This window comes from Sceloporus undulatus, chromosome 2, assembly GCF_019175285.1.
Source record: "Sceloporus undulatus isolate JIND9_A2432 ecotype Alabama chromosome 2, SceUnd_v1.1, whole genome shotgun sequence".
Lineage (NCBI taxonomy): Eukaryota > Metazoa > Chordata > Lepidosauria > Squamata > Phrynosomatidae > Sceloporus > Sceloporus undulatus.
In genome coordinates, this window is record NC_056523.1 from 54,738,504 (window position 1) to 54,752,024 (window position 13,521).

Here is a 13,521-nt window from a genome sequence, read left to right on the forward strand (position 1 = left end):
TAGGAAGCACAGCCTCTTGTTGTTTGGGGGTGGCAATTGGGAGCCTGACAGCAACCCACCCCTTGCTAGAAGTCCCTCCTCATGGAACCCCAGCCCATTGTCCAAGAATCCAAACCGTTCTTGGCGGCACCATCTGCGGAGCCAGTTGTTTACATCCACTATTTTCTTCTCCCTTCCTGGACCATGCCCTTTGACTGGGAGACGAGAGGAGATGACAACCTGTGCATCCACCTCTTTCAACTTCCTACCCAAAGCCTCATAATCCCTTATGATATTCTGAAGGCTGTGCCTTGCAGTATCATTGGTTCCCACATGAACCAAAAGAAAGGGGTCAGTAGGCTTGACAAGTCTTGTCAGCCTCTCTGTCACAACACGGATCTTTGCCTCAGGGAGACAGCACACCTCCCGAGACATCTTGTCAGGCCCACAAACCACTGGTTCAGTGCCTCTCAGCAAAGAGTCCCCGACAACCACCACACGCCTCCTCCGAGGCTTAGCAGCAGCTGTTCCCTTTGGTGGAGCTCTCTGGGTCCCCTGCTCTGTCCCTGAGGTCTGTCCCTGCTGCTGTTCCTCATCATCCCTGGTAGTAGAGAGTCTGTGGTCTGTGGTCTGTTCTGGTCAGGAAAACCTCTTGCTCCCTATGATGCTGAAGTGTAGTGACCTGGGCCTCCAGCTGCTGTACTTTCTCTTCTAAGAGGGCTACCAGCTTGCACTTGGGGCAGATGAAGTTCCCCGTATCCATAGACAAGAAGGCAAACATCCCACAAGTGTTGCAGGTGACTGCAGCAGGGCCTTCAGTGTCCATACTGAGAAGTCTTAAGGAGATACTGAAACAAGACTGTGGGCTTCCCCTGCTAAACTTGGCCTTTGTCCCCAAGCTCTGTCACTGAGTTCAAGTCACTGGGCCTATAGTTATGTAGAGCTCCTGGCTACTAGCTCCTTCCAGAGGAAAGTCTCTGATTCGCTTCCTCTGAGGAAAAGTCCCCACAAGCCCCTTAAGGGGCAAAGGGAAAAGAAAAGTGAAAAATTTAAAGAGCCCCCCTCCAACAATCTTTTCAGGTCAGCTTCTCCTCTATTCTCCCAAACCTCCCTGACTGCATGAAAAAATAAAAATTCGTGTGCCGTTAGGTGCACACCTCTGCCAGCCTTCTGTAGAATTAGGGTTCAGGCTCCTCCCAGCAGTGACTCCCAGAATGCAATAGTTCAAAGTCTAAGGTGAGATCTCACCACAAGCACATGGAGAAGAAAACCAGCCTTTTCCTCCTTGAAAGAAATGAACTAGAATCCCTCTGCCAGCCTTCTGTAGAACTAATGACTCGACTTAAACTCGACTCAGACTCGATTCAGAAATCAATGATGCTCTGACTTTACTCGTAACTGATATTTTTAGTGACCAACTTGCTGACTTAGGCTCATCCAGAAATGTGTTAGGCAATGCTCTAGAGGTGGAGGTTAAGGTCTACTTGGCAACCTGTCCCTGCTGCACATCAGATAAGCCTTCTCCAGCTTTTGAAAAGCTTTAGAAGGATCTTTCCACTTCAGGCCTATTACTTGTTTGTTGTTCCCCTCTGAGAATTTTTTTTACCTAACTTTATGTATATCTTCTTGATTTTCTAGTTATTGAAATTTCACCCACCCCCTACATACAACCACCACCTCCTCTTTTTTCCTGTCAAAGTTGGCTCCTTGACTTGAAACTTGACCTGAAAATATCTTGCTGAGGCTAAGTTGAGACTTCAAGGTAGCAACTTGAGATTTAACTGAGACTTGCTGTAACTGGATGTTGGTAGCATGAGCCTTCTGCAATCTCCCCCCCCCCCCCCAGTTAGTCTCAAATGTGCAACAACATCCCTTTGTACAGTGAAAGACATTTACTTCCTGACATCATCCATGAGAAATCTAGTACTGTTGATAGAACATAATTTTGAGGCCATGTTATTTTTAAAAAGCAAATAGCTGATACATGGCCCCAGTCCATATCAGAAGGCTTTTTCATACCAGCTCATTATTCCACCAGGGGTTTGTTATACCATAGCAATTTTTGTGAGATCGTAAAACCACCTTTCACATGTTACTTTTAGTCCTATGGATTGTAGTGATAATTCATGCTGTGGCTTTCACACACAGGGGGCTGTAATCCCATTTTTTAATCCATGTGTCAGCTAAAAGAGTAGTATTGTTTTAGGTATTTTTCATGGTGTGAAAAATCCCTTTTGTAAGTATCCTTATTCAAGGAATAGGTGGCTTTGGAGTGTATCATAGCATGATTACCCAAGGTTTGCCCTGGCCACACATTCTCACCTTATTTCTAGTAGGGAAGGTAGAAGGAAGCATTGGGTATACTACAGATGAAGCTGTCCTTGAAGGTTGCCACCATCTCCCTCTTTTCTCTTCTCTTCTTTTTTCATTTTTAATCCATTGCACTCTACTGTTGTAGTGGTACAGCAGCAAGGGAGTTCATTGGAACATGCTGAGAGTTGCATTAGCACAACTACGATAATGATTTTTTTTTAAGGGCAGGAAATGTGGCACAAGGAAAGTGATAAATAACCAAATAATGATGAGGAATTGGGAAATGTCTCATCCCTCTGGGTACCTGTTGTTAGGCAATATGAGACAGAGGGATCTATTTTCCTCTTGTCCTGCTTGTAGACTCCCCAAAGGTTTTGTTTGGCACCTGCTGAAATTCTGTCTTGCAGACAACTATTAAAAGGCTAGAGGCCCAGATGACCATTCTATGTCAAGTACTTGTATGTAGCATATTGCATTATTGCCTTTCCAAAGAGAACACGGAGTAAGATGCCAAAGCTAACATGAAGCTGACTCAGGAAAAGAAAAGAAAAGTAAAACTCAGTTACTAGAAAGTAAGGGCTTTTACTACACAAGCACTGTTCTCATCTCAATTGCATTTGTCAATGAAAATGGAATTATACTGTTGTTATTACAGCCTTTAATGCATGTCTCCAGAATCATGTGACTGCAGCCATCATACTCTACTCCTGTGTCCCTCTTAACCCCAACTCCATGTCCTATGCCCTACCCAGCATGCCTTATTTTGTAAAAAATGTATTTTAATTTATTTTTATTTTCACTTTTTGTGTAATTCCAGAGCTCTGCTACTGTAATTTAAGGGTTTGTTTTTAAAAAATAAATAAGAAAAATAAAATGAAATAAAGGCATCCAGGCTGTTTGGCAATAGCAAGGGGGAGGGGGGAGGGAAGAGATGGGGACACTGACACCATGTGGCTGCCAATATTGCAGCTGCCCCAGCAGTGACATTTCACACTTGGGGACTAGCCTAATTATGACCTCATTGATGGGTTTCTACTGTCAATGAAAAGGGATGCCCTAACCATATTTGGGTCAGAGGTGAGGACATGCAATAAGTATCACCAAAGTCACTTTTCCCCAAATCTAATTGCAGTTTAAAAGCCACATGTTGTAATCTCCTAAATCTTCAACTATTTGCAGCCTTCTGTGGTGAGCTATTGATATGAATGTGTTTCTCTATGTTTTCTGTTCTCACTGATGTCTGTTTTCTTCTGCAGGAGGGATTGGCTGCCTTGGTCGAGATAGAGGACAGTCACGTCAGTGTCTTGATGCAGTAGAGATTTATAACCCTGACAGAAATTTTTGGAGAGATGGTCCTCCCATGCCTTATCCTCTTTTGTCTTTGAGAACTAATTCTACTTGTGCTGGTGCAGTGGAAGGGAAGCTCTATATCTGTGGAGGATTTCGTGGAGCAGGTACTGAATAAAGCCACAGAGATTATGTTTAAAATGGGCCATCCAATCCCATTATTTATGAGCCATTAAAGGGAGCCAGCATTGTGTAGCAGTTTGACTAGGAGACCAGGGTTCAAATTCCTGCTCAGCCATGAAAATCCACAGGGTGACCTTGGGCAAGTCATACTCTCTCAGCCTCAGGAGAAGGCAATGGCAAATCTCCTCTGAAGAAATTCTGCCGACAAAACCCCATGACTGTCTTAGGGTCACCATAAGTCAGAAATTACTTGAAGGAGCATGAGGAGAGCCTATAAGATTCCTCCCTGCCCCAGATGGCACAGTCATTTGTATGACCTTGCATATCTAAGCATCCCAGCATTGGCAGGGGTGCTATTTCCTGCTGTGCCTCAGGCAGAAAAATAACCTATGCCTCTTTCATAGCACACAATTATTGATTATTAATCACTACACTATTATCTCCAATACGTCACAATTATTTGTTTCAACTTTCATTGCCATGGCTCCATCCTAGGGAAACCTGGGATCTGTAGTTTCTTGAGGTATTTAAAATCTATGGCCAGCGTGTTCACTAAGCTACAAATCCCAAGAGTTTGTGTAATGGAACCATGACAGTTAAAGTGGCATCACAGTGTTGCAACTGTGTAGTGTGAAAGAGATTTCGGTTTAATGCTGTTGTAAGGTAGCAACCATGTGGTATGCACTTGCCCATCTACTTGGGACTAACGTCTGAATGGTGAAGAAGCTCAAACTGTAGGGTAGCCACATGAAAAGAGGGCCAGCCTTTCCTGCCTTTAATAATTGTGGGGACCTACTTCAGCATGTGCAAATTGCATGAGAATTGCTGTTGAAATTCCTACCATTGAAAGTATAGGAGCCCTGTCCTTTTTTTCATATAACTACATTGTCCAGTTCTCACTTGTCCTTTATGCTTTTACACGTGAGAAGCAATTTAACTGAATGCAACAGTGCCTTTGGCCAGACTTTTCTCCAGTGCATACTGTTCTCCTTGATATCATCAGCATCTGTTTTCTTTGCATATATTTACAATTCCTTGTGGGAAGATAACCCCCATGTGACTAGAGGATATCAAATTTGTAGTTATTGGGAAGCCCTTCATAAAAATACATTGTCTCCCCAAATAACTGGGAATAGCATCCAGATTCTCAAAATGCTAATCTCCAATATCGCAAGAAGAGTTTTCCCTGTCATATATTTCCCAGTGCTAAATGATCAGGGCATGTAATTGATTTTTTATTGTCATGGCAGTTATACTTGTACTGGCTAATCAGATATTTTTATTTTGTTAGACATATTTCACACAGAGAGAGAGAGAGAGAGCAGCTTCTCGCACACAGGCTTTTGATATTGTGGCCACTGAGGATGGATGGTTCTAAACATAGGCTCCTGGTCCATGCAAATACATATTCCCACCAGGCACAACAGCCGTTATAGTACTGTTTCTTTTGCCAGAAAGAAAAAAAAAAGCCATCCGGCATTAACCAGCACTCATGAATGTCAAGTCAGGTTAATTATTTCCCAGATTCTTTGCATGTATCCTTTGTCTGGTAACTGGGTAAATATGCTTCTTTTAGACTACATCTCTCAGAATCCCTAGCCAGTGTTTGTACTGGCCAGGAGATTTTGGATGTTGTAGTCCAAAAAAACAACTTTTCCGAGCTCTGGTTTCAGTTGGTTTCATTTTAACATTCTTTCCTATTGGAATTTAATCTAAACTATCCTTTCCTTCCATGATTATTCTTTGTATTGTTATTTTTTTTTAAAACAAACTTACAATAGTCATAGTCAGGTATATCAAAGTGCTATCAGTGGTGGGAGGAATGTCCTAACAGGACATTAGTAGTGCATGAAACTACTCAAAAAGGTAGTCTTCTTCACTGGAAGTTTTTAAACAGAGGTTGGATGGCCATCTCTTGGGGGTGCTTTAGTTGTGGATTTCTGCATGGGTTAGGATTGCACTAGAAGGCACTTGAAACCCTTTTCAACTCTATGATTCTATACTACTAACAAGAAGGAGGTAGGAAGGCCGGGAGTGGTGTGGGGGGATACCATATGGGCGTGGGTGACTTTCACTTATTGTTTTGAATTTACCAGTCAATTCTTTGTCTTCAGGCTTCTAGTCATACTTTATTGTAATTCGGATTTGAAATACAACAAGCCTAAAACAAGTAGGTGAAGGAGTACTGATGACATGTATCAGTAAATGAAGCAATTAGCCTCAGAATGACTAACAGACTTATCACATGGTTCTTAATAAGGGCTTCTGTATGTCAGAAGTACCATGAAAACACATTGACAAAAACACTGATACTTTTGAGTGATATCAAGAACTAGGTGGCTCAATTTTTCCCAGATTATAAAAGCAGATGTCAGACATGCAGCAAATTTAAGGGGCAATATGGCAGATGGCTCCATTTCAAGCTATGACTAATTCCAACTGTTGTTTTCACTTACTCTCTACCAAATTATTCTCTCTGCCATTTTCCCCACCAAGTTACTTTAAGTTAACTCTTACAATAAGTTTATTTTATTTATTTAGGTATTTATACCCCGCCCTTCAGCCCTAATGGCTCTCAGGGCAGCTTACAATTATTATTTTTAATCAGACAGTTCCCTGCCCTCAGGCTTACAATCGAAAAGACACAAAACAAAAGGAGAAGGGAATGATGGAGGGAAAGGGGATGAGGTCCAGTGGTTCTTCTCTCCCTATGAGGCCTGGACCAAGGCAGATGGATTGGAGGGAGGGCTCTTCCTTCTTCCAGGCTAGTCCTGATGGAGCTGGACTTGCCTGGCGAACTCCCTCTCAGGCCGGCAGATCAATGATAAAAAGTTATCACTTTTTAACAGTAGACACCTAGTTCCTGTACTGATCATAAGAACTGAGGAATAAACAAATTCTAATTCCTTATTGTAGGCAAACAGGCATGCTTTTTTATTCCTGACTGGTTAGGAAACACAACTGAAACTGAAAAGTGTAACCAATGGAATGCCAGGGTGGAGTATAATTCCATCTATAATACAAAGTTCTGATATGTAACTCTTATGGTGGGAAATGTGAGATAGTAGGGGATTACTCAAGGAAAGCAATTAATTTGAAAGGCTCTAGCTGATCAACCACCGGTCCCATGCCCTCCCTCCCAGCCACCCAGAAAGTGTCTACCTGAAAAAGAAACAAGTCTAGTTGTTTACAAATACTTGCGCATAATTAAATTTAGGCACATAATCTTGAGGGGAAAAAATAAAAAGATTAAGCGTTGCATGGTCTCAAGGACTGCAAGTGAGAGTGATGCAGGAAGAAAGTGTGGTAAAAACCTAACAAATGGGAAATCACCATAAATATACGCTGTGCCTAAATTCCTGCAAGTAACATGCAAAGTAGTAATTGGTGAGCATGAGCATGCAAAAATTGCTAGATCTAACATTTTTCAAGGGTAGTGTCCTTTTTTTTCCAGCCTCACTGAAGTAATTAGGACAATTGTGATGGTGAAAAATCCACAATTAGGAAAAAGTCTTGGGTATGCAAATTTCAGGAGCAATTCCAGATAAGACTTTTATTGTGAACTCAGCCTCCCTTATTTATTGAATTTTTCAGTCTTCAATTCTTAAATTGTTCTCAAAACAAGCTGTCATTCTTTAAGTAAAGGTTGCCTATCACGTCACAAATTAAAAAGACAAATAAAAAAATCAGAGGGAGATGTAGAAGCACACCCCACTTTGTTCCTAATCTATCTAACAAATACTGGACAAGACGGAGGGCCACAAGGTTAGCATGAGCACACAGAACACACGTGTTTGTTCTGCAGGATCAATAAGGTGAGGTCAGAGTCCTTCACTGCAAAACTTGTGCAGTCATTATAAAACAGCTGTAACATCATTATTAATGTTGTTTTCTTCTTATTTAAGAATCACAACTGACATTCAGGCCTTGGTGAAAGGGTATGGATATTTAATTATTCAACGTATATCCCACCTTTCTCCTTATGCAGGACCCAAGGTGGGTAGTGTTCAATTCCAACCTCAGTGCCTCCAAATCAGCAGAAAATTACCTGTCCTCACATCTCAATGTTATTTTTAAAATGCATGCATAAATTGTGAACTGAGATGATACAAGACAGAATGTGGTCTGGTTGGCAATTGCATCTTTTCAGAGAACTCAGGAGCTGATTGCTGTTATGGATTTGTGTACATGTGTGTGTGCTTGAGTTCCTGCTTAATATCCATTCATCTTTGCTATTCATAATTGCTGTCTTTCTGTTATGCTGTATGGCTGAAGCACCAAGAGAAGGCTCCTTTCTCCTACCTTTTCTAACATCAGCCAAGGGTCTATACTCTTTCCCCTTAAGGGTTTTGCTAATGCAGAGCTAATAATAATATTAATGTCAGGAGAAATCAATCTGTTTGTTCTGTTAATTCTCCCTGCTTTTCGCTTTCTAACCCCCCCTTCCCATTTTTATAGTTCGATGCCACAAATAGCGATGTCCTCCAGTGGACAGCAATATTAAATCCACCACCAGGAGGTCTGGCAATGCTGTTTTGCATTAGGATCTTTGAGTCAATTATGCTGCAGAGTTTTGTCTGGCCCAAGAGGCCATTTTATTTAAATTAACATAATCAGAAGTATGCAGTGGGCAAGAGCCAGCCAGTTTTCCGAGTGGATGTGCTGCTAAGCCTTTGCCATATGCTGACTTATTTCAAGGCAGGTGTTGCAGATGGGCAGCATGATGCTCTTGTTAATAATGTCTTTTCCTGTCACACTAAACCCTGAGACCTGCCAAGGCTGGTAGCTATTACAGCTGTGGTCTGTACCTGCCTTGCACAAGATGTCACGTTTAACCTGCTCCACTCAAGAACTAGCTTCAAGGAACATGAGCTAGTGTACATATTTATGAAATGGGCTCTGAATAAACTTCTTTTATCTTTCATCATTTTTCAAAGTACAGAATTCTCATCTTAAGAATGGACAGCAGCTTTCATGCATATATGTATGAAATTTATAGAAGAATTATATAATGTTCCTTACACGGAGGTGTTAGAAACATTTGTGCCTGGTATACAAATAGATGTGTCTGTATGTATTTAAAAGCAACATAATAGACACAGAACTTAGAACAGTTACTTTGGGGGATGGCAATTTCCACAATTCAGGAGTCATAGAATCATGGAATCATAGAATCGTAGAGTTGGAAGAGACCACAAGGGCCACCCAGTCCAACCCCTTGCCATGCAGGAACTCTCAGTCAAAGCATCCCTGACAGATGGCTAACCAGCCTCTGCAATGGCTGGGGGATTTGGGGAAGTTGTAGTTCAAAAACGTAACTTTTCTAAGCTCTATGTTTAACATAGCATTTATGGCCAAACTCCTCTGTATAAAACGGGCTTCCTGAAATCCATGGTTTTGATATGCTCTGACACAACCCTGAAGCAGAACCTAGAAACACAGCCTTGGCCTACTTATTTTTAGCTTCCTTGTTTCAGTTTATACCCCACTTTATACATATATCACCCTGGAGCAGACAAAGAGAATATGAAGGTTTAATCTAGCCTTCTGGGTCCCTGATGGAGTCTATGAAGATTCCCTGGTAGCTGCCAATGGCCCACTTTCTCAGGAAGGAACTGGCTATATTCTGTGGCCACAGAACCAGATTCACTCCTCTTTGTCTTTCCCATAGTGCAGACAAAGAGGGAACTTTCTGAGTGTGCCCCCCTTCATTTCTCTTTGCCTTTTCCATGTGGTCAGCTATCTTGGGATTCTGTTATATTAGGGAAGATATGGTCAAAGTATGGCCTGCAGGTAACATGCAGCTCACCAGACCAAAAGTGTGGTCCTACAAGCCTCTGGAGCCACCCCTGCAAGTGAAGATAGTTCCAGTACTTTGTTGTTCTTGTGTGCATTCAAGTTGTTTCTGACTTATGGTGACCCTACGGTGACACTATCATGGGGTTTTTTTGGCAAGATTTGTTCACAAGAGATTTGCCGTTGCCTTTCCATGAGACTGAGAGAATGTGACTTGCCCAATGGTAATCCAACGGGTTTCTACGGCCAAGCTGGGACTTGAAGCCTGGTCTCCAGAGTTGTAGTCCAACACTCAAACCACTACACCATACCTATTTTATCCCAATACTTATTGCACCTTGGCACAGATCAGCTTTGGTTTGCTGTGGCAAACAAATGTTGTGCAAATGGTCCCACCTCCTCTTTCTATCCCCCTCACTCATTCCAGTACTAGCTTCAAATCTCACCCCTCACGTGCATAGTTCCAAATATCTGAATGTGTCCTTTGGCTACACCACAGTTGCCCATCCCTGTATTAGGGCCTAGACTAAAGCAATGGTGGGAATCATGGGGCCCTTCAGATGTTTTTGGATTGCAGCTCAAAGCATCCCTCAGCACTGATTATGATGGCAAGTAAAGCTGGGTGCTACAGTCAGGAATGTCTTGAAGGCTGCATGATTTCCATACCTGGTTTAAAGCTATTCATTTATTTCTGGGCTCTGTTTATGATCCTGAATTAAACTTTCAAACCATCAATGGGAATTCACAGGAGAATGAGTTGCAATCAGCAAGACATTTGGGGAAGGGGCAAAACCTGTTCTTCCAAGAAACTAGCAATCAGATTTTTGGACCAGAACTTGCAAACATTATGGCCTGGGGAATTCTGCCAAAAGTAGTCCAGTTCTGGCTTGCACATTTACTTCTAAGGGGAAACTTAGAACTTAATACACACAATACACTTTGAAACTCCCTGGAAGACTTTGGGCCATTCTCTATCACTCTCTCTCAGCTTGATCTACCTCAATGGATTGTTGTGAGGGCTAAAGCTGAAGGAGGGAGAATTCTTTATGTTACCTAGGTGGTAGGGCAAAATATAAATCTAACCAATAATTAATAATTAACATGTGTATAAAATACAAAATATTCCCATTTGATCTTTACACACAGAGAAGGGAGGGTAAAGTTTCTCCCCCACATAGTCTAAACTTTTTAACGCTTTCCAGTGTCAAAATGTTGTGTTCAGCAAACCTTAAACCATTTGGTAATCAGTCTCTAGAGCTGCACAATCCTCAAAAGAATTGTTGCTAGATTCTGGATTGAAGTACATACGGCTCCAAAACCAGAACAATTTGGAGCTATTTATTCATCCGACACCCTTTTTGAAACCCTAAGTTCGAAATGTCAACATTTTGCCTTTGGACCAAGGGCTCAATTAGATAGGCTTTCAGGCATTGTAAATTCCATGACTCTATGACATCAAGGCCCCTTATCTCACTAGTTTTTCATTTGCTGCTGGGACCTCTGTGCTCTCTAGCTAGTCAGCCTGTCAAGTTGCCATGGAAGCCTAATATTCATAGAGTATAGCAGGCTGTAACAGAGAAGCCTTTAAAGTTTCAAGCATGTGTATGGGTGAAATCTGGCAAGGTTTGGGAGGAGAGAGAAAGCACGAGCAAACTACTATATCTTTGCAGAGTCAGTAACATCTGTCTCAATAGGACCTCCTGCAGAAGCTCTCAGGGTGCAAGAGGAAAGTTAATTATTTCTGGAGCTCACATAGATCTTGTTACCAGGAATTCAGTGAATCCAATGGTGCCCCATGTGTAAACAACAGAACTGTGAAAAAACAAAACAAATCACACTCGCACAACACTTCCTCTTATGTTATTTCTATGGCAGTGTTCAGTCCCATACAACTGAGATGTTGGCTGTGAAAGAGCACCAGGATTTTGACAAGTGCACAGATAAAACAAAAAATATAGGTTTGGATTAAAGGAAATATAAACTGTTAATTCCTATCCTGATTTCAGACCTTGGAAAAGTTATTTTTCAGACAGCATCTTCCAGAATCCTTCAGTCAGCATGGCTGTAACTGACCCAGCTAGAGAATTCTGTGAGTCATAGTTCAAAAAAAGCAACTTTTGTAAGGTCTCTGCTGGTTTCTAATTGCAATTTAGGACCAGTCATAGCAAAACAGTAGTAGGGAACAGTGAGAATTTTGTTTCAGTTTTGCTAATACATTTGTTCATATTTAGGATGGAAAACATAGAGATTAAAAATTAAATATAAAAGAAGATTAATTTGATAGATTCATTTATCCAAGTCCAGGCAGTGAGTGCTTAACTCTTCAAAGTCCATGTTTGAACCCCCGGTACATTACTGCTAGTTTAGGGGGGCCTCATTGTCATCTTTTTTCTGAGCATCTCCCCATCTTTAACATCTACAAAGCAGCCAGATGCAATGTGGTTCTCCCCATGATGTGAATAGCCATAATTGCCCAATTTGACCAGTGTAGAATGTATCCATGTCATAGTATTTCTGATTTATGCATACCATTGTGAAAAATGGATCATGAAGAAAGCTGACAGAGAAAAATAAAACCCAGCTCATTTGAAATGTGGTGATGGAAAAGAATTCTATAAATACCACGAATAGGCAAAAAGGCAAGTAATTGGGTCTAGGAGCAAATTAAGCCTGAAATTTCAATAGAAGCCAAAATGACTGAACAGAGGCTATCTTACTTCAAACCTTTCACAAGATGACTAATTGGGAAAGACAATAACGTGCAGTAAAATGGAGGACAAGAAGAAAAAAGGAAGACCACATTATAGATAGATCGGTTCAAATAAGAAAGCTATGGCCCTCAGTTTGCAAGATCTGAGCAAGACTTTTGATGACTGGGGCTCATGGATAGTTTGCTATAAGTCAAAGCGAGTTTGATGGCAAAGAGCAACCGCCTATTAAAATGTGCAAATTCCCACATGAGAAAATAATGTAAAATCATCATATATAATGACATTTTGCAACTACAACCCTGTGAATATTTATTTATTTATTTACGGATTTATGCCCTCCAAGATGGGATTCAAGGCAGCTTGAATTTGGTTCCTTTGCACAGTTCGGGTACTGAAGTCAATTATCCAATATGCTAATTTTATTTAAAGTTCTAGATCTGAAACATACCTTATAACTTTGAATAAAATAGGTGCTTTAACCTCTTGGCTACCAAGGTTTTACATGGCTGATGCAGGGAAGAACTGTTATAAACTGTAAGAGACCTCAACTATTGTTGCATTGGAAGACAAGCAGATGCTTCACTAGAACTATAAGAAAGTTTTATGGGGCTGACATTTTCCCTTTGATATCATTTTTATGGGAGGGGGGAGAAACGTGGGGATTTTTTTTCCATAAAGGAGAGAAATAAAAAGCAGTAGCAATCGATATGTAGGAATACAGAGAAGACTGTAAACTCTAACCCTCTATGGCAAACAATTTCAAAGAACAGAAAAGGAGATTAAATATTTATACTATAGCCTAAAGTGATCTGTCAGTCTCCACATGCGGTGGACAATACTGAGTCGAGAAGACTAAAAGTCACGCAAGCTTTCACAGCAAAATTTCATCCAGTAAGTAATATCTGAATGGAAAGAAGTGTGTGTTAGCAAAGAGCATACTTATGTTTCACATTTAAAATAGTGACTGGAGCCCTGTCTGAAGACCTCTAGTTTTGTGTGATGGTTTCCTGTCAAAGTACTATGAACCAGACCTAACCCCATTTATCTTCTGAAGTGAAATAAAATTGGAGCTGCATCTACACTGCAGAATTAATGCAATTTGACATGGCTTTAACTGCCATGGCTCAATGCTATGGAATTCTGGGATTTGTAATTTTTGAGATATTTGGCCTTCTCTGTCAGAGAGTTCTGGTGCCACAACAAACTACAAATCCCAGGATTCCATAAGATGGAGCCATGACAGTTAAAGCAG

The 13,521-nt window shown here is 41.1% G+C and overlaps 1 protein-coding gene across 2 annotated transcripts in view; it reads left to right on the forward strand.

Annotated features, from left to right (window-relative positions):
• The window catches only part of KBTBD12 (kelch repeat and BTB domain containing 12), a 75,399-nt gene that overhangs the window by 51,952 nt on the left and 9,926 nt on the right, over window positions 1–13,521 (forward strand). Inside the window, exon 6 of one of the 2 annotated variants that reach the window (XR_006102453.1) lies at window positions 3,549–3,676. Coding sequence is in view for 1 of the 2 variants with exons in the window: in XM_042454449.1 (XP_042310383.1) it covers window positions 3,549–3,746 (198 nt within the window). In the remaining variant the exon portion in view is untranslated. Of the gene's footprint in view, window positions 1–3,548; window positions 3,747–13,521 lie in introns of those variants that run through there. The other variant, XM_042454449.1, reaches the window with a different exon arrangement.